This window comes from Schistocerca serialis, chromosome 4 (assembly GCF_023864345.2).
Source record: "Schistocerca serialis cubense isolate TAMUIC-IGC-003099 chromosome 4, iqSchSeri2.2, whole genome shotgun sequence".
In the NCBI taxonomy this organism is placed as follows: domain Eukaryota; kingdom Metazoa; phylum Arthropoda; class Insecta; order Orthoptera; family Acrididae; genus Schistocerca; species Schistocerca serialis.
Genome location: NC_064641.1, coordinates 303,732,739 through 303,754,445, shown reverse-complemented (window position 1 = coordinate 303,754,445; position 21,707 = coordinate 303,732,739). Strand labels below are relative to the sequence as shown.

Here is a 21,707-nt window from a genome sequence, read left to right as displayed (position 1 = left end):
AAACGAATGCACAGTGTGTATTTAAAGTGCAGTGTTCTGCAGTTGACCATTTTGTTACTTTGTCCACCGATCTTCTGAATGGTTTTCTGTAGAAATCCCAGACTGTGGCTGTGTTTTTTGATTTGGAGAAGGCTTATGACACTTGTTGGTATCATCCGTACTCTTTATACATGGGGCTTCTGTGGGCAGCTGCCCTGTTTTCTTCAGGCATTTTTACAAGACTGAGTTTTCAATGTGCGTGTGGGTTCTGCCTTGCCAGACACCTTTATTTAGGAAAATGGTGTGCCTCAGGGTTCTGTGCTGAGCGTTGCCCTCTTTGCTATCGCCATTAACCCTATAATGGCCTGTCTGCTGCTGGGCATCTCTGGCTCCCTTTTTGTTGATGATTTTGCCATCTATTGCAGTTTTCCACGGTCATGTCTCACTGAGCGGCATCTTCAGCGCTCTCTTGATCGTCATTACTCATGGAGCATCGACAATGGCTTTCGCTTTTCCACTGACAAAACAGTTTGTGTGAATTTCTGGTTGCGCAAATGGTTTCACCCACTATATCTCCATCTTGGGCCTGTTGCCCTTCCATTCATAGAAACTATAAAATTCCTGGGGCTCATGCTCCATAGGAAACACTCTGTCCTCCCATGTACCATACCTGGCAACCCCCACTGTACACGGTCCCTCAATGTCGTACGTGTCCTCAATGGTACTTCCTGGAGTGCCGATCAAACCACCCTCCTCCATTTATACTGGTCCCTTGTTTGTTCGAAACTCAACTATGGGTGCTTCGTTCATGCGTCTGCACAGCCATCCATGTAATGCCACCTCAACACTATCCACCATCGTGGCATCCGTTTGCCCGTGGGTGCCTTTTACACTAGCCCGGTTGAGAGTCTGTATGCTGAAGTTGCTGAACTACCACTGTCCTACCGCCCTGACTTTCTCCTCAGCAAGTATGCATGCCATTTGTCTGCCATGTGTGGCCACCCATCCTATGCCTCCTTCTTTGATAATGAGTATGGGGCTCGTCCCTCTTCTCTATTACCTCTTGGAGTATGCTTTTGGCACTTCTTACGGCGGCTTGACTTTGCACTGCCTGCGACTTTGTGAACCCTTCACCACCATGGCTTCGTGAAGCGGCCCGTGTTAATCTTGGCCTTCATTCACTTCCTAAGGACACTACTCCAGCTTCAGTCTATCACATGGAACTTGCTATAGTACCTTTGCATACACTGGTGGCTCTCTGACTGACCTTGGCGTCAGGTGTGCCTTTGTCATTGGCACCCGTGTGTTAACATATCGGCTTCCGGCACACTCATCAGCCGAGTCCTTTGCCATGCCTCAGGCCACGGAGTACATCTGGCATCACAGGCTTTTTAATTGTATCCTCTGCTCAGACTCATTCAGTGCCCTTCAAAGGCTTATGTGTGCTGTACACTGCCCATCCCCCAGTGCAGCAGATCCAGGAAACCTGTCACTTGCTCACTCTTGGTGGAGCCAGTGTCATGTTTCTGTGGGTTCCTAGTCTTGTCAGTCTGCTTAGAAGCTAGGCTGCTGACAACTGCTGCCAAGGCTGCAGTCCTCGTACCTCAGCCCACGAGTACCTATATTCCCTCTGATCTCTGCATTGCTGTCTGTCAGGAGGTGGTGTCCCTTTGGCATTGCCAATGGTCCTCCCTCCAATGGAATAATCTTTGGCTTAAGTGTCTCCCAGTGCTTTGGATGACCACCTCTCGGCCCTTCTGTCGGCAGGAGATTATTTTAACTTGGCTGCGTATTGGGCACTGCCTTTTCAGCCAGGTGCTGCCCCACCAGTTTGTGCATATTGCGCCCAAATTTTAATTGTCTGTCACTTCCTGATGGACTGCCCTTTTTTTAACCCTTTATGTTCCAGCTTGTGTTTGCAGTCTGATTTATCAGCCGTTTTAGGGAATGACGCATGGGTTGTTGACTGCCTTGTACTTTTTATCCTCCAAAGCAATATGGCGAGGCCATTGAAGTTTGTTTTGAATGTCTGTTTCTGTATGGTGTTTTTTTAGCCCTTTTTCCACATTCCTCCTTCCCTTCTGTCAATTGGGACTGACATATAGTAGTTTAAATCCTCTCTGCATTCGAGTTCTATAGTTCTGATCTGGACGTGTATGACCCCAGTTGTTTTTTGTGCCCTAAAGCAAAACAAAACAAGCAAACAAACCTTGAGGCTTCCTTGTTGAAGCTATTGTCATGATTGTGTATTTCTGTAGCTTCCCTAAACAATTTTGTGTAGTAACTTTTCTCTACAGAAAGAAATTCCATGCTTGTAAACTTCAGTACCTGTAAAATTTTACCATTAGTGAGATGTGTGGGTTCTGTCGTAGGTTTGTGAGTAGTGGGTTACACTGTGGGATTTGTTCAAAGTATTTTGAGTGGGAAGAGTGCAGTGGGGAAGCCAGTGGGCATTCTAGTGAGATCCTCTTCTGGGAATGCAGAATCGATAGTAGAAATAAGTTGATGGAGGAGTAGGAGCGTAAGATCTGTGACCTTCACGTGCAGTTAAAACGTACAAAGGAGGACCTAGATAGGTTGAGGAGTTTGAAAGGTGGTGGGGAATGGGAACTGGCAGTTGGCAAGAAGGCAGCTAGGACGAGGTGGTATTCAGACAGTTATACTTTGTGTATATGCAATAGATTTGACCAACTGTCAGAGTTGAGTGGAGATGAGCCTCTTGTAACATGCAGCAGTCCTCAGCAGTTAGGAGGCCTAGGTTAGTTGTAAAGTCAAACAGAAAGAATAAGGTTGTGCTGCTAGGTAGTTCACACAGTAGAGGTGTGGGCCAGCAGTTGCAGGAAGTGTTGGGGATTGAGTATAAGGTTCACCAGCATTGTGAAGCCTAGTGCAGGGTTGGCTCAGATGACTGACAACACAGGGGAGTTATGTAGTAATTTTACAAAGGAGGATCAGGTAGTGATAATGGGTGGAGTAGGGAACAGTCTTGATAGGGACAGGGAATATGATGTAGGTGGTGACCTGGTAAAGACAGCTACTCAAACTGGTGGCACTAATGTGCATTTCATGCAACTGTTTCATCGTCATGATCAGCCTCATCTTAATGCAGCTGTTAGGCGCGTTAACATAGGGCTGAAGGTGGTGCTGATGCCAGAGGGCATGGGTAAATGATATAATAATGAAGAGTTTATTTATTCTTCATGTCACCCCAACAAAACATCATCATTAAATATAGAAAGACAAACAAAAAACTATATAAAAGTAAAATGTTAAGCTCTATAGGGTCTTCTCGTCCTAAAGAAGAATTTAAGGGTCACATTTCAGTGATGCCAGTTGGGTCTATTAGTAGATGGTGTTCCACTAAGCGTGGCCTGCACCTCAGTGGGTATGGGAAGGTGAGACTGCCAAAACTATAAGGTGACAGTGTAGTGGGTGGTGGAGGTATCACTCCAGGAAAAATTCGTAAATTCGTGTAGTAGTTGGTGTTAGAAGTGCACATTTTTAGATAGGTATACCTGGTTAAAGGAAGTCAGTCTAAGGGCTCACCTTCAAGACGACGTCATGTTTCCATGCCATGTAGAGAAGGAATTAGCATATTTCATCAGAATATAAGAGGTATTAGAGATAAAGTTAGTGAACTGCTTATAGATGTTGATGCTAAAATTATTGGTATGCTAGAGCACCACTTAAATAATTTGACAATTCAGAGGCCTCCTTTACCAGGAATCAGTGTTGGGGTACTTCTGTTCCTAATTTATTTAAATGACATGCCCTCTAGTATTATGAGTAACTCTAAAATATTTGTTTGCTGATGGCACTAGCGTGGTAGTAAAGGATTTTGTGTGCAACATTGGCTCACAAGGGGAGGCCGTCAATTGTGAAATTCAGATTCGATTCATACTGCGCATAATAAAAGCTCATGGCCAGACGTGTAATGTGGCAAAGCACCAAGATGCACTTCTCAGCCGTTGTCGAGAAAATCAACAGTTAAAAGAAACCGTTGCGGTGAAATACTCTCTGCGTTTAATGATATTCTACAGCGTCATAGCGCAGCGGTAAGCGGTGTTTTTCCGTTTGTTTTACAGGGTGTACCAAAGCTGTCCCGTCCGCACTGATTTTCGACGATGTTATAAGTTGCGCTAGGGACCGCATCTACCTTGTTTCGAAGTTAGCAGGCAACTACGCTGTTATGGGGCGGCTCGTTTCGGCCCATTCAACATCTGTCCTTCAAGTGTAACGAGCGAGTAACGGAGTTTATATTTCATATCTGCCACAGCAAGTTTGTGTTCGTGGGGTCTCTATTCTAATTCGAACGTTTGACTTACGCTATACGTATTCGTTTCTACGTCTTCTGTTAACTATACGTGGTTAACATTATGAAGACAATTAATAACATTTGTGAAATACAACTTTGTTTGCGGAAAACATAATGATGTTCGAAGTCGCCAGTTTTTCCACGACAAACGACTTTCAACAACTTATTATATGCATAATTGTTGCAACTGATTGCCAGGAATTTTATATATATATATATATATTACAAAAAACAAATACTAAAAAAAAAAAAAAAAAAAGTTGCATGGAGCGAGATTCGATCCGACGACCTTCGGATTACGAACCCGAGCGCTTACCGCTGCACCACCACTCTGTAGAAAATTACTAATCGTAGAGAGTATTTCACCGCAACGGTTTCTTTTAACTGTCGATTTTCTCGACAACGGCTGAGAAGTGCATCTTGGTGCTTTGCCACATTACACCTCTGGCCATGAACTTTTATTATGCGCAGTATGAATCGAATCTGAATTTCACAATTGGCGGCCTCCCCTTGTCAGTGTCAAATAGTGCAGTTCATGACCTAAGTTCATGGCATGTAGATTATGTAATTATATGATTAGTGAAAGTGAACAGTTCAAATTTCTAGGTGTTCAGGTAGATAGTAAACTTTCATGGAAAGCTCATGTTCAGGATCGTGTTCAAAGACTTAATGCTGCCAATTCTACTATTTGAAAGGTATCTGAAGTGAGTGATTGTTGAACACGAAAATTAGTCTACTTTGCTTATTTTAATTCGCCTATGTTGTATGTATTATGTTTTGGCGTAACTCTCCCCATTCTAAAAGGATATTTTTGGCTCAGAAACCGGTGGTTCGGGCAATAAGTGGTGTAAGTTCACGAATCTTTTGTCAGCCTCTGTTCCTGAGTCTGGGTATTTTGACATTGGTCTCTCAGTATATATATTCCTTACTGTCATTTCCTTTAACAATATTAGCTTATTCCCAAGAATAAGTAGCTTTCCCTCAGTTAATGCTCAGCAGAAATCAAACCTGTCTTTGGATTGGACTTCCTTTACTGTTGTGCAAAAAAGGTGTGCAGTATACTGCTGCATCCATTTTCAATAAGCTACCACTCAAATTAAAAAAATATTAACAGTAATCCACGCACTTTCAAATCCAAACTTAAGAGTTTCCTCATGGACCACTCCTTCCATGCCGTTGAAGAGTTCTTTAAAAATTAAACTGATTTTTGTCGTATTGTTGATTGCGTTTACTTAAACTTACAGATTGATTGATTTTGGTTCATAAACATTTTATTTTTATCTGTTATTACTTTTATGTTGTAATTTCGTGTACGGACATGTTCCATGACCTTAGAGATTTGCTCCTCAATTCGGTCATACGGAACTTGATGTGCAAATAAATAAAAATAAAATTAACAATGTGGTTTGCCTCACACAGCACCTGCTTCATTGCCGTTTTTTTCTACCTGCCCCAAACTAAATTACTAATTATGTTCAGTGATCCTGGTGTTGAATGACAGTACAGTCATTCCAGCATAGACTTTCCTTCCAGCATAGACTTTCCTTCCAGCATAGACTTTCCTTCCAGCATAGACTTTCCTTCCAGCATAGACTTTCCTTCCAGCATAGACTTTCCTTCCAGCATAGACTTTCCCACATGTACTTGGTATTCGGTATATTCCTGCCTTTGCGTGTGAGTCCCTTTTCTCCTTTGCCAATCTGAGACACTCTCTGATCTTTTTTGTCAGTTTATTAATAGTCTTTTGGCCCGGTTTGTGCCGATTTTGTCAGTCATTCTGGGAATGTGTGTCAGAGAGGTTGTACCTGAGATTTTTTTTCTGCTGTGTCACTTCATTGAGTGTTTGATTCCGTGACTCTTCTTATGTAATTGTTGGAGTATCCACTGCTCCTCAGAATGCTTTCCAGGTGTTGCATCTTGCATCTGAGGTATTACGGCACACATATTTGTTGTGCTCGTGTTAAGAGTGTGTTAAATGTGCTTCCATTCTGGCTCGGGTGGTGGTATATTTTGTGCAGATATCGGTCTGTGTGTGTCGGTTTTCGATACACACAGTGTCTCAGGTTTTCACCATCCCATGTCGCCAGCATCTGTAGAAAGGTTAGCTGTTGGTCCTTATCTACTCGATGGTAAATTTTATGTTGGCATGGAGACTGTTCTGTTGTCTTCGGAAGTCACCAAGCTGTTCCTCGCCATGACTCCACACAGTGGAAGTATTGTCAGTGTATCCTTGCCACAGCGTAGGTTTACAAGGTGCCAAGTCCAGCACCTGTGCTTTGAAATGTTCCATGAAGTGGTTCAAGCATGGTGAAACCTTCCAGCTGTTCATAGAAGTTGCCATCCACATTAAATAGCTTCTGTGGAGCCTTGGTGGGTAACAACTTGGTGACTTCCTAAGACACCAGAACAGTCTTCATGCAAACACAAAATTTACCATGAAGATAAATGAAGGACCAGGAGCTACCCTTTCTGTGTGTAGAAAACCGACACGCATGCACCTGCACAAACAATCAGATCACCACCCGAACCAGAAAAGAGGCATGATTAACATGCTTGTAATGGGAGCAAGACGAATATATGAACTAAAGCACATCAGATGTGAGACGCAACACCTGTAAAGCATTCTGAGGGGCAATGGGTACACCACCAGTTACATGAGAAATACCACAGAATCACTCTATGAAGTGACACATTGGAAAAAGAAGTGTCAGGTATGGCTTTTTGGCCATTCGTCCCCAGAGTGATGGAGAGGACCAGCTGCATGTTGTGCAAACATGGCGTAAAGATTATTTATAAACTGACAAAGAAGATCAAAGAGTGTCTCAGATTGGTAAGGTAGAAGAGGGACCCACTTACAATATCGGGAATGTACTGAGTGCCATGTACACGTGGCCAAGTCTATGTTGGAATGACTGTAAGATCAGTCGACACCAGGATCACTGAACGTAAGCGGCATTGCACGTTGGGGAGGTAGAGAAAATGGCCACAGTGATGCACGCCCTTTGAGAGACCAGCCACATAGTGAATTTCACTGACATTGAAGTTCTTGCTGTGGAGAAAATTTATTACCCTCACTTGTTCAGGGAAGTTATAGAAATACACAAATGAGTATAGCTTTAACAAAAAGAGGAAAGCCTCAAGATGAATGGACCCTGGATTCCTGTGCTGCAGAAAAGACCCTTGCAGGTAGCAAGGGGAGAACCGCACCAGAAATGACCCTTGCAGGTAGCAAGGGGAGAACCGCACCAGAAATGACTCCAAAAAAACTCTTGGACGTTGGCACGTCGGGTACATATAATCTGTGGCTGTGATCTCGACTCCAGTCCACCACCAGCAGTGGAGGGTGAAGCCTTTTCGTGCTGGTGAAACATCAGAAAAATTATCAAATCAATGTCAGCCAAACAACCTTTGGCAGAAGCCAAGAAGCAATTTGTCAGCAAATGGCCACCAAATTCTGTTCTTATTTTCACCACCCACCTGGCGATAAGTTGCATTAATTGCTTGGGTATCAGCATTATTTTTAGCAGCTATTCCTTTCTTCACTACCTGTTAGTTTTCCATGTATTTCATATTCTGACCTGTCTGTTCTCCCTACATAGCTTTCTGCTCTTAAACTCTTGCATAATGTTTTGTCGGTAATCTCTGTCTTGCCTGTTACCCTACCTTACAATTCTACTCTGTCAGGTTTGCAAGTCTTGTCCGGTGCAGTCCCCAACATTCAGTCTTCCTTTCTCATCCCATCCAGTAAGTTGCCCCTGACCCAGAATTCTGGCTGATTTTTCCAGACTCTCCCAAGTTCCTAACATCTTAAGTTGTTTTTTGTTTATCTCTCTTTCTTCCCCTTCAACCCTTCTGTCAGGAGGAGTCACTGGATCCAAAAGCTTGCAAGTTTCCTTGACCTTTATAGGCGTGCGTTCTAAATACTGTGGAATATACAGGGTGTACATAAAGTCCGGGAACACTTTCAATTATTTATTGCAGAAGAACTAACCATTGTACAGATGTCATACATATTGCATTTTGAAGAGAAACTCTGAAAGCTTTTTTTTACAAACATTCAATATGCGAACCGTGGGCGACCCAGCAGATGTCAATACAGTAGTCGAATTCTTGCCATACCTGTCCCAGCATGGCATCATCGACTGTGACAGTCGCTTCCTGTATTCTCTCCCGGAGCTCTGCTGTACACGTGGTAGAGGCGGTACATACACCACATCTTTAATGTGTCCCCACAGAAAAGTCACACGGAGTGATATCTGGTGATTGGGGAGGCCATTTCATGAAACAGCTGTCCATTTTGTAGCATGGCTGATCCATCAATGTGGCAACTCCGTATTCAGGTACCCACAAACTTCATGATGAAAATGAGGTAGAGACCCATCCCGCTGAAAGATGGAGAGTCCGATTGCATTTGAAGCATCATCCATTGCTGCAACATGGCTGTAACACACTTATTTTTGTCGAACTGCAACACACGGAAAGCTCGCTCCACACCTGAACTCGCCATGTTTGCGACTATTGCTGAATATCGGCTAATTACCAAACTATGGTGTGGCAGTATAGATGAAAAACACTTTCAGGGTTTCTCTTCAAAATGACTTATGATACTGTACAATGTTTGGCTCTTGTGCAATAACTAATTAAAGTGTTCCCTGATCATATTTACACCTTGTATTTTTTGTATGAATTATAGTTTATGAGAAGTTTATTAGTCATTTATTATGTGTTATGAAACTGTCATATAAAGCTGGAAAGATATATTTCAAACTTTTGAGTACAACTTTGTTTGACTAAGTTATTAACTGCGGATTTTGTGTGAAAGCATATAAGTTCATTGTGGGTCTAACAACCAAGTGGAAAATTTTGGTACTTAAAATTCAGGAAAAAGTTCTTATAGTACACTAAAAACTAAGGAATGTTAGAAACAATAATTTCACAAATACGCACATTGCATAGCAGTAAACTCTTACGCTGTACATCACTCAAGAATTGTAATTTAGTGAGGTCATAATCAATGCAACTCGATACATTGCTTTTTCTGTATTTCATGTCTTTCGTACATTTCTTTTGTAGGTGCAGACATGAATTACGTAGAAACTGTAAAAGATGTTGAATGTGATAAGTATTCTACATTTTTGTTCAGTTTACTGTATGGACTAGCTATTTAAGTGATAGACATAAAAAGTTCCATTACTATAAAACTTCTATTATTGAAATTTAAGATACATAATGGAAAATATTTGTGGTAAACATGCTCTTTCAACAGTGAATTAAGCAAACAAATAAAAAAATTAAAATCGAAATCCCAATTTGCCACTGAAACCAGACAGAAGGAAAACAGCTAGCATATATTTTTCCCCATGTATTTCTCCCCAGTGTGTGTGTGTGTGTGTGTGTGTGTGTGTGTGTGTGTGTGTCCACCCCTAGGCATACATTCAGTCAGGTACTGGAAGGTTTCTTGGGAATGGGCAGCCAGTTATTCACGGAGTACTGCACTGAAGAGAGGTATTGATGTCTGTCGATGAGGCCTGACACGAAGTCAGCATTCCAAAACATCCCAAAGGTGTTCTTTAGGATTCAGGTCATGACTGTGCAGGCCAGTCCATTACAGGGAAGTTATTGTTGTGTAACCACTCTGCCACAGGCTGTGCATAATGAACAGGTGCTCAATTGTGTTGAAAGATGCAATTGCCATCCCCAAATTGCTTCAACAGTGGGGAAGCAAGAAGATGCTTAAAACATCAGTTGAGGCCAGTGCTGTGATAAAGTCATGCAAAACAAAGGGTGCAAGCCCTCTCCATGAAAATCACGACCACACCGTAACACCGCCACCTCCAAATTTTGCTGTTGTCACCACACACGCTGACAGATGACGTTCACCGGGCATTCGCCATACCCACACCCTGCTATCGCATCGCAACATTCTGTACTGTGATTAGTCACTGTACGCAATGGTTTTGCAGTGTTCAGTCATCCAATGTTTACACTTCTTACATCAAGCGAGGCGTTGTTTGGCATTTACTGGCCTGATGTGTGGCTTATGAGGAGCTGCTCGACCAGGAAATCAAAGTTTTCCCACCTCCTGCCTAACTGTCATAGTACGTGCAGTGGATCTGATGCAGTTTGGAATTCCTGTGTGATGGTGTGTCCTTTCGTGTTTACACTTCACTATCACATTGGAAACAGTGGACCTAGGGATGTATACAAGTATGGTAATCTCGCGTACAGATACGACACAAGTGACACCCGAGCACCTGACCACATTTGAAGTCCATGAGTTCCACAGAGCACCCCAATCTCATCTCACAATGTCTAATGACTACTGAGGTCACTGATATGGAGTACTTGACAGTAGGTGGAAGCACAATGCACCTAATACGAAAAATGTATTTTATGGGGTGGGGGGGTGTCCGGATACTTTTGGTCACATACTGTATATGCACCCCATATACTATAGTGCCACATAGAAAGGCGTGCTATCACACACTGCCCCTCACCTTTTACACGGTCATAGTTAGAATTTCTGGTACCAGGTGTATCTTAAGTAACTACACAGTGCAAAAGCATAAATTCCGACATACAATTATAAAAACTTTACATTGTTGTTATGTGCCTCCTTCCACAAGGTTTTGGTTTACAGGAAAATAATAAATACTTGATTTGTAATTGTCTTTTCTTCATTTTGTGTTCCGTAATTTTTCTGTTAAAATGTCCAGTTCATCCTTAGTTTCCTTCAAATGTCAAATTATTAATTGTATTTGCAGCAAGCCCGTTAAACATGTCGTTAGAAGAAAAGATGGAGGTGGACAACCGCTCCATATATGTTGGAAATGTGAGTATTACTTAATGTCAGTACTATTAGTGATATTTCTTAAATTTTAGTTAGATATCAGGCTTTCGAAATGTTTCTTTCTTGGTGTGCTTATCATTGCTGACCAAGCTCACAGGCATATTTATGAACCCACACCTGCGCGAATTTGTCCTCGTTAGACCCAGACCTGTTGAAATGTCTTAGTTGTTAGCCACTGGTCTTTTAGAGTGGTGGCTCTCAGATACCTGTCTGGCTGTTATCATGAAGGCTCCATGGTTTCCTGAAGTACTTCAGGTCAGTGCGGGAATGGTTCCTTTAAGAGAGTTATGGGGGCTTTTGTTATCCAGTCTTGTCCAAATTAGACTGTTCTGTCTAATGGTGTCAGTCCCAAATGTTTTATCCTTAAACATTTCCACTTCATTTTCTTTTCCGTCCCACTTCATTTTCTTTTCCGCCCCACTTCATTTTCTTTTCCCCCCACTTCATTTTCTTTTCCCCCCACTTCATTTTCTTCCCCCCCTCCCCTCACTACATTTTCTTTTTCTCACCACTACATTTTCTCTTTCTCACCACTACGTTTTCTCTTTCTCACCACTACGTTTTCTCTTTCTCACCACTACGTTTTCTCTTTCTCACCACTACGTTTTCTCTTTCTCACCACTACGTTTTCTCTTTCTCACCACTACGTTTTCTCTTTCTCACCACTACGTTTTCTCTTTCTCACCACTACGTTTTCTCTTTCTCACCACTACGTTTTCTCTTTCTCACCACTACGTTTTCTCTTTCTCACCACTACGTTTTCTCTTTCTCACCACTACGTTTTCTCTTTCTCACCACTACGTTTTCTCTTTCTCACCACTACGTTTTCTCTTTCTCACCACTACGTTTTCTCTTTCTCACCACTACGTTTTCTCTTTCTCACCACTACGTTTTCTCTTTCTCACCACTACGTTTTCTCTTTCTCACCACTACGTTTTCTCTTTCTCTCCACTACGTTTTCTCTTTCTCACCACTACGTTTTCTCTTTCTCACCACTACGTTTTCTCTTTCTCACCACTACGTTTTCTCTTTCTCACCACTACGTTTTCTCTTTCTCACCACTACGTTTTCTCTTTCTCACCACTACGTTTTCTCTTTCTCACCACTACGTTTTCTCTTTCTCACCACTACGTTTTCTCTTTCTCACCACTAAGTTTTCTTTTTCTCACCACTACGTTTTCTTTTCGCCTCCAAATCATTTTCTTTTCCCCCCCACTACATTTACTTCATTTTCTTCCCCTCCCACTTCATTTTCTTCCCCTCCCACTTCATTTTCTTCCCCTCCCACTTCATTTTCTTCCCCTCCCACTTCATTTTCTTCCCCTCCCACTTCATTTTCTTCCCCTCCCTTCATTATCTTCCCCTCCCACTTCATTTTCTCCCCCCCCACTTCACTTTCTCCCCCCCCCACTTTATTTTCTTTTCACCCACTTCATTTTCTTTCCCCCCACTTCATTTTCTTCCCCCCCCACTTCATTTTCTTTTTCCCCCACTTCATTTTCTTTTTCCCCCACTTCATTTTCTTTTTCCCCCACTTCATTTTCTTTTCCCCCCACTTCATTTTCTTTTCCCCCCACTTCATTTTCTTTTCCCCCCACTTCATTTTCTTTTCCCCCCACTTCATTTTCTTTTCCCCCCACTTCATTTTCTTTTCCCCCCACTTCATTTTCTTTTCCCCCCACTTCATTTTCTTTTACCCCCACTTCACTTTCTTTTCCCCCCCACTTCACTTTCTTTTCCCCCCCACTTCACTTTCTTTTCCCCCCACTTCATTTTCTTTCCCCCCACTTCATTTTCTTTCCCCCCACTTCATTTTCTTTCCCCCCACTTCATTTTCTTTCCCCCCACTTCATTTTCTTTCCCCCCACTTCATTTTCTTCCCCCCCACTTCATTTTCTTCCCCCCCACTTCATTTTCTTCCCCCCCCACTTCATTTTCTTCCCCCCCCACTTCATTTTCTTCCCCCCCACTTCATTTTCTTCCCCCACTTCATTTTCTTCCCCCACTTCATTTTCTTCCCCCACTTCATTTTCTTCCCCCACTTCATTTTCTTCCCCCACTTCATTTTCTTCCCCCACTTCATTTTCTTCCCCCCACTTCATTTTCTTCCCCCCACTTCATTTTCTTCCCCCCACTTCATTTTCTTCCCCCCACTTCATTTTCTTCCCCCCACTTCATTTTCTTCCCCCCACTTCATTTTCTTCCCCCCACTTCATTTTCTTCCCCCCACTTCATTTTCTTCCCCCCACTTCATTTTCTTCCCCCCACTTCATTTTCTTCCCCCCCACTTCATTTTCTTCCCCCCCCCACTTCATTTTCTTCCCCCCCCACTTCATTTTCTTCCCCCCCCCCACTTCATTTTCTTCCCCCCCACTTCATTTTCTTCCCCCCCACTTCATTTTCTTCCCCCCCCACTTCATTTTCTTCCCCCCCACTTCATTTTCTTCCCCCCCACTTCATTTTCTTCCCCCCCACTTCATTTTCTTTTCCCCCCACTTCATTTTCTTTTCCCCCCACTTCATTTTCTTTTCCCCCCACTTCATTTTCTTTTCCCCTCCACTTCATTTTCTTTTCCCCTCCACTTCATTTTCTTTTCCCCTCCACTTCATTTTCTTTTCCCCTCCACTTCATTTTCTTTTCCCCTCCACTTCATTTTCTTTTCCCCTCCACTTCATTTTCTTTTCCCCTCCACTTCATTTTCTTTTCCCCTCCACTTCATTTTCTTTTCCCCTCCACTTCATTTTCTTTTCCCCTCCACTTCATTTTCTTTTCCCCTCCACTTCATTTTCTTTTCCCCTCCACTTCATTTTCTTTTCCCCTCCACTTCATTTTCTTTTCCCCTCCACTTAATTTTCTTTTCCCCTCCACTTCATTTTCTTTTCCCCTCCACTTCATTTTCTTTTCCCCTCCACTTCATTTTCTTTTCCCCTCCACTTCATTTTCTTTTCCCCTCCACTTCATTTTCTTTTCCCCTCCACTTCATTTTCTTTTCCCCTCCACTTCATTTTCTTTTCCCCTCCACTTCATTTTCTTTTCCCCTCCACTTCATTTTCTTTTCCCCTCCATTTTCTTTTCCCCTCCATTTTCTTTTCCCCTCCACTTTATTTTCTCTCCCCCCACTTAATTTTCTCTCCCACCCACTTCATATTTTCTCCCACCCACTTCATCCACCCCAACTTCATCCACCCCAACTTCATATTCTCTCCCACCCCAACTTCATATTCTCTCCCACCCCAACTTCATATTCTCTCCCACCCCAACTTCATATTCTCTCCCACCCCAACTTCATATTCTCTCCCACCCCAACTTCATATTCTCTCCCACCCCAACTTCATATTCTCCCCCCCCCCCAACTTCATATTCTTTCCCCCGCCCAACTTCATATTCTTTCCCCCGCCCAACTTCATATTCTTTCCCCCGCCCAACTTCATATTCTTTCCCCCCCCCAACTTCATATTCCTTCCCCCCCCCCCCAACTTCATATTCTCTGCCCCCCCCCCAACTTCGTATTCTCTCCCCCCCCCAACTTCGTATTCTCTACCCCCCCAACTTCGTATTCTCTACCCCCCCAACTTCGTATTCTCTACCCCCCCAACTTCGTATTCTCTACCCCCCCCCAACTTCGTATTCTCTACCCCCCCCCAACTTCGTATTCTCTACCCCCCCAACTCCGTATTCTCTCCCTGCCCCCAACTCCGTATTCTCTCCCCGCCCCCAACTCCGTATTCTCTCCCCGCCCCCAACTCCGTATTCTCTCCCCGCCCCCAACTCCGTATTCTCTCCCCGCCCCCAACTCCGTATTCTCTCCCCGCCCCCAACTCCGTAGTCTCTCCCCGCCCCCAACTCCGTATTCTCTCCCCGCCCCCAACTCCGTATTCTCTCCCCGCCCCCAACTCCGTATTCTCTCCCCGCCCCCAACTCCGTATTCTCTCCCCGCCCCCAACTCCGTAATCTCCCCGCCCCCGCCCCCCCTCCCGATTACACCTTTCCGCCCCCACTCCCGACTACACCTTTCCGCCCCCCTCCCCGATTACACCTTTCCGCCCCCCTCCCCGATTACACCTTTCCGCCCCCCTCCCCGATTACACCTTTCCGCCCCCCTCCCCGATTACACCTTTCCGCCCCCCTCCCCGATTACACCTTTCCGCCCCCCTCCCCGATTACACCTTTCCGCCCCCCTCCCCGATTACACCTTTCCGCCCCCCTCCCCGATTACACCTTTCCGCCCCCCTCCCCGATTACACCTTTCCGCCCCCCTCCCCGATTACACCTTTCCGCCCCCCTCCCCGATTACACCTTTCCGCCCCCCTCCCCGATTACACCTTTCCGCCCCCCTCCCCGATTACACCTTTCCGCCCCCCTCCCCGATTACACCTTTCCGCCCCCCTCCCCGATTACACCTTTCCGCCCCCCTCCCCGATTACACCTTTCCGCCCCCCTCCCCGATTACACCTTTCCGCCCCCCTCCCCGATTACACCTTTCCGCCCCCCTCCCCGATTACACCTTTCCGCCCCCCCTCCCGATTACACCTTTCCGCCCCCCCCTCCCGATTACACCTTTCCGCCCCCCCTCCCGATTACACCTTTCCGCCCCCCCTCCCGATTACACCTTTCCGCCCCCCCTCCCGATTACACCTTTCCGCCCCCCCTCCCGATTACACCTTTCCGCCCCCCCTCCCGATTACACCTTTCCGCCCCCCCTCCCGATTACACCTTTCCGCCCCCCCTCCCGATTACACCTTTCCGCCCCCCCTCCCGATTACACCTTTCCGCCCCCCCTCCCGATTACACCTTTCCGCCCCCCCTCCCGATTACACCTTTCCGCCCCCCCTCCCGATTACACCTTTCCGCCCCCCCTCCCGATTACACCTTTCCGCCCCCCCTCCCGATTACACCTTTCCGCCCCCCTCCCGATTACACCTTTCCGCCCCCCCCTCCCGATTACACCTTTCCGCCCCCCCCTCCCGATTACACCTTTTCGCCCCCCCCTCCCGATTACACCTTTTCGCCCCCCCCTCCCGATTACACCTTTTCGCCCCCCCCTCCCGATTACACCTTTTCGCCCTCCCCCCGCTTTCACCTTTCCGCCCTCCCCCCGCTTTCACCTTTCCGCCCTCCCCCCGCTTTCACCTTTCCGCCCTCCCCCCGCTTTCACCTTTCCGCCCTCCCCCCGCTTTCACCTTTCCGCCCTCCCCCCGCTTTCACCTTTCCGCCCTCCCCCCGCTTTCACCTTTCCGCCCTCCCTGCGCTTTCACCTTTCCGCACCCCCCCCTCCGCTTTCACTTTTCGCCCCCCCCCTCCGCTTTCACCTTTTCGCCCCCCCCCTCCGCTTGCACCTTTTCGCCCCCCCCCCTCCGCTTGCACCTTTTCGCCCCCCCCTCCGCTTGCACCTTTTCGCCCTCCCTCCGCTTTCACCTTTTCGCCCTCCCTCCGCTTTCACCTTTTCGCCCTCCCTCCGCTTTCACCTTTTCGCCCTCCCCCTCCGCTTTCACCTTTTCGCCCTCCCCCTCCGCTTTCACCTTTTCGCCCTCCCCCTCCGCTTTCACCTTTTCATCCCTCCCCCTCCGCTTTCACCTTTTCGCCCCCCCCCTCCGCTTTCACCTTTTTGCCCCCCCCTCCGCTTTCACCTTTTTGCCCCCCCCTTCCGCTTTCACCTTTTTGCCCCCCCCCCTCCGCTTTCACCTTTTTGCCCCCCCCCCGCTTTCACCTTTTTGCCCCCCCCTCCGCTTTCACCTTTTCGCCCCCCCTCCGCTTTCACCTTTTGGCCCCCCACCTCCGCTTTCACCTTTTGGCCCCCCACCTCCGCTTTCACCTTTTCGCCCCCCCCTCCGCTTTCACCTTTTCGCCCCCCCCCTCCGCTTTCACCTTTTCGCCCCCCCCTCCGCTTTCACCTTTTCGCCCCCCCCTCCGCTTTCACCTTTTCGCCCCCCCCTCCGCTTTCACCTTTTCGCCCCCCCCCCTCCGCTTTCACCTTTTCGCCCCCCCCCTCCGCTTTCACCTTTTCGCCACCCCCTCCGCTTTCACCTTTTCGCCACCCCCTCCGCTTTCACCTTTTCGCCACCCCCTCCGCTTTCACCTTTTCGGCCCCCCTCCGCTTTCACCTTTTCGCCCCCCCATCCGCTTTCACCTTTTCGCCCCCCCATCCGCTTTCACCTTTTCGCCCCCCCATCCGCTTTCACCTTTTCGCCCCCCCCTCCGCTTTCACCTTTTCGCCGCCCCCCGCCACCTTTACTTTGCCCCCCCCCCCACCTTTACTTGTCACCCCCCCCACCTATACTTTTTCTCCCCCCACACCTTTACTTCCCCCACCCACCTTTACTTTTTCTCCCCCACCCACCTTTACTTTTCCTCCCCCCCCACCATTACTTTTTCTCCCCCCCACCTTTACTTTCCCCCCACCTTTACTTTTTCTCCCCCCCCACACCGCCTTCCCCTTTTCGCCCCCCCCCACCTTCACCTTTTCGCCCCCCCCACCTTCACCTTTTTGCCGCCGTCCCACCACCTTCACCTTTTCTCCCCTCCCTCCTCCTCACCTTCACCTTCCCCCCCCCCACCTTCACTTTTTCTTCCCCCCACCTTTACTTTTTCTGCCCCCTCCCACACCTTTACTCCCCCCCCCACCTTTACTTTTTCTCCCCCCCCCCCACCTTTACTTTTTCTCCCCCCCCACCTTTACTTTTTCTCCCCCCCCCACCTTTACTTTTTCTCCCCCCCACCTTTACTTTTTCTCTCCCCCCACCTTTTCTTTTTCTTCTCCCCCACACCTTTACTTTTTCTCCCCCCCCCACCTTTACTTTTTCTCCCCCCCCCCCACCTTTACTTTTTCTCCCCCCCCCCCCACCTTTACTTTTTCTCCCCCCCACCTTTACTTTTTCTCCCCCCCACCTTTACTTTTTCTCCCCCCCACCTTTACTTTTTCTCCCCCCACCCCCACCTTTACTTTTTCTCCCCCCACCCCCACCTTTACTTTTTCTCCCCCCACCCCCACCTTTACTTTTTCTGCCCCCCCACCTTTACTTTTTCTCCCCCTCCACCTTTACTTTTTCTCCCCCCTTCTTTACTTTTTCTCCCCCCCTCCTTTACTTTTCTCCCCCCCCCCCCTCCTTTACTTTTCTCCCCCCCCCTCCTTTACTTTTCTCCCCCCCCTCCTTTACTTTTCTCCCCCCCCCTCCTTTACTTTTCTCCCCCCCCCCACACACACCTTTACTCCCCCCCCACACCTTTACTCCCCCCCCACCTTTACTTTTTCTCCCCCGCCTTTACTTTTTCTCCCCCCTCCTTTACTTTTTCTCCCCCCTCCTTTACTTTTTCTCTCCCCCCCTCCCCCCCACCTTTACTTTTTCTCCCCCCCCCCGCTCCCCCCCACCTTTACTTTTTCTCCCCCCCCCCCACCTTTACTTTTTCTCCCCCCCCCACCTTTACTTTTTCTCCCCCCCCCCCCACCTTTACTTCCCCCCCCACCTTTACTTCCCCCCCCCCACCTTTACTTTTTCTCCCCCCCCCCCCACCTTTACTTTTCCTCCCCCCCCCCACCTTTACTTTTCCTCCCCCCCCACCATTACTTTTTCTCCCCCCACCTTTACTTTCCCCCCACCTTTACTTTTTCTCCCCCCCCACACCGCCTTCCCCTTTTCGCCCCCCCCCCCCCACCTTCACCTTTTCGCCCCCCCCACCTTCACCTTTTTGCCGCCGTCCCACCACCTTCACCTTTTCTCCCCTCCCTCCTCCTCACCTTCACCTTCCCCCCCCCCCCACCTTCACTTTTTCTTCCCCCCACCTTTACTTTTTCTGCCCCCTCCCACACCTTTACTCCCCCCCCCCACCTTTACTTTTTCTCCCCCCCCCACCTTTACTTTTTCTCCCCCCCCCACCTTTACTTTTTCTCCCCCCCCCCACCTTTACTTTTTCTCCCCCCCACCTTTACTTTTTCTCTCCCCCCACCTTTTCTTTTTCTTCTCCCCCACACCTTTTCTTTTTCTCCCCCCCCACCTTTACTTTTTCTCCCCCCCCCCACCTTTACTTTTTCTCCCCCCCCCCCACCTTTACTTTTTCTCCCCCCCACCTTTACTTTTTCTCCCCCCCACCTTTACTTTTTCTCCCCCCCACCTTTACTTCCCCCCCCCCCCACCCTTATTCCCCCCCCCCCCCTTGACGCTTACTTTTTCTCCCCCCCCACCTTTACTTTTTCTCCCCCGCCTTTACTTTTTCTCCCCCCTCCTTTACTTTTTCTCCCCCCTCCTTTACTTTTTCTCTCCCCCCCTCCCCCCCACCTTTACTTTTTCTCCCCCCCCCCCGCTCCCCCCCACCTTTACTTTTTCTCCCCCCCCCACCTTTACTTTTTCTCCCCCCCCCCACCTTTACTTTTTCTCCCCCCCCCCCCCCCACCTTTACTTCCCCCCCCCCACCTTTACTTCCCCCCCCCCCCACCTTTACTTTTTCTCCCCCCCCCACCTTTACTTTTTCTCTCCCCCCCCCCCACCTTTACTTTTTCTCTCCCCCCCCACCTTTACTTTTTCTCTCCCCCCCTACCTTTACTTTTTCTCTCCCCCCCACCTTTACTTTTTCTCTCCCCCCCCACCTTTACTTTTTCTCTCCCCCCCCCACCTTTACTTTTTCTCTCCCCCCCCTCACCTTTACTTTTTCTCTCGCCCCCCCACCTTTACTTTTTCTCCGCCCCCCACCTTTACTTTTTCTCCGCCCCCCACCTTTGCTTTTTCTCCGCCCCCCCCACCTTTGCTTTTTCTCCGCCCCCCCCACCTTTGCTTTTTCTCCGCCCCCCCACCTTTACTTTCTCGCCCCCCCCTCACCTTCACTTTCTCCCCCCCCCCCCTTCACTTTCTCCCCCCCCCTCCCCACCTTCACTTTCTTTCCCCCCTTCACTTATGCACATAATGCATTATCGTATGGCGGTGCCCAGGCTAATACCCAGTAACCGATGAATCTCGTCCACTGCGGTTATCAAAGACTATAGCAGTCATTTCAGCAACCATTTCTGGTGTGATGATAACCTGTCATCTTCCAGTGACTTACGCCCCTCAAGAAATCATTTGCGCTATTCCACAACACTTGAATGATGCGGACTGTACTCACTGTACAGAGCCTTCATCCGTTGATACATTTCATGGCCTCCAACTCCCTCCACCGCCAAAAATCGAATCGCTTCTTGTTGTTCCTGCTTACTCGCCCGCATGTTCGATAGGGGTCCATAACTTGTGTGACCACCTTCTCTTCCAGGTGAAACCACTCGGGCTCTATGCAACATCAAACGGTGTGCACGTGTCATTCTCTGTCTTTAAAGTCAGAATTTGTTAAAACAACTGACAGGCAGTGAGAGGAATCTCATACCTAATTGCTGAAGATCAGAGCCACACTCAAACTGATTCCTAGTCACAAGAAATGATTGTATTTGAAAAGCTCATCTTTCCCAGGAGTGTTTGCTAGTAACAGTGTACTGTACAAAGCATAGCAGTTCAGGCACCTCCAATTGTCACATGTTGTTGAAACTTACAGCTATGGATTATATAGAATGTCACTGTTCCAGATATTTCTTAAAGTGTAGTGCAATAATGGATTGAAACCCAGAGATTCTCATAATGTTTAGAGTGATCTTCGTCTTTAATATTTATTAGCAGGCTTCAGCATTGACCCTATTTTTTGTGTTCACAGTTTAATAATGGAGTAATTTCATGTGAAATCACCCAGTGGCCATTGCCCTTGTGACAGATTTTTCTGAAAATGTAGTGTAAGAAAGTACATAATGAGTTAGTGTTAAATTATTTTTTTCTGGAATTTTTTGATCAAGATTGTAATTAGGAGACCATTTTGAAATATGGGCCCCTGCTGCAAACTGGCTTTGAAAAACGAAGTGCCTTTAAGTTTGTAACCACTATAACTTTTTTATTTATGAATCAATTTTATTCAATTTGGTGTCATTGGAAAGTAAAAGAATAGAGCTATAATGTAAAAATTATTAAAGTGCTGTGTCTAAGCAACAAATGTTTGAAAATATGTAATTAATGTAATTTCTCACCAATTTTTTTTTTTGCAAATTTCAGGAATTTTTTTTCAGCAGAATCACAAGTTTCACCATCTGAATTTTTGTTTAAATAATTCCTACTGCCATACTTTTCAACATAAAAAAATCAGAAGGGTGTTTGTCCTCTATTGTCAGATTTTATACTTTTTAAATAATGCTGTAATAATTAATTGCTTCAAATTCAACAATACATGAAACAACAATGTAAAATTAAGCGTAGCAGCGACACTCACGTGCAACATAGGCTATGTGTGTTAGGTTTTTGTGTTTCTGTGCACTTTATATATCTGAAGGACTTTGTCTTGATTTTGTGCTTCTTACATAAGCAGCCATTCTGTCTGGTTCCATAATGTGAACATTAGAGATCACTTAATAAAGAGGTCATTAACTCTTTCTCATTTTCCCCTTACAGATTCTTCATAGTACATTCTTGACTAATTAGAGAACAAGAAAAAGTTTCAAACCTTCCAGTTCTTTTCTGCAACATACACAGTTGATTAAAAATCACAATGGAAAACAAATGTTCT

The 21,707-nt window shown here is 46.7% G+C and overlaps 1 protein-coding gene across 1 annotated transcript in view; it reads left to right on the top strand.

The window, feature by feature from the left end:
• Positions 1–21,707, top strand: part of LOC126473961 (polyadenylate-binding protein 2) — a 122,622-nt gene that overhangs the window by 56,708 nt on the left and 44,207 nt on the right. The window contains exon 4 of the mRNA XM_050101332.1: positions 11,059–11,126. Coding sequence (XP_049957289.1) covers positions 11,059–11,126 — 68 coding nt within the window. The remainder of the gene's footprint in view (positions 1–11,058; positions 11,127–21,707) is intronic.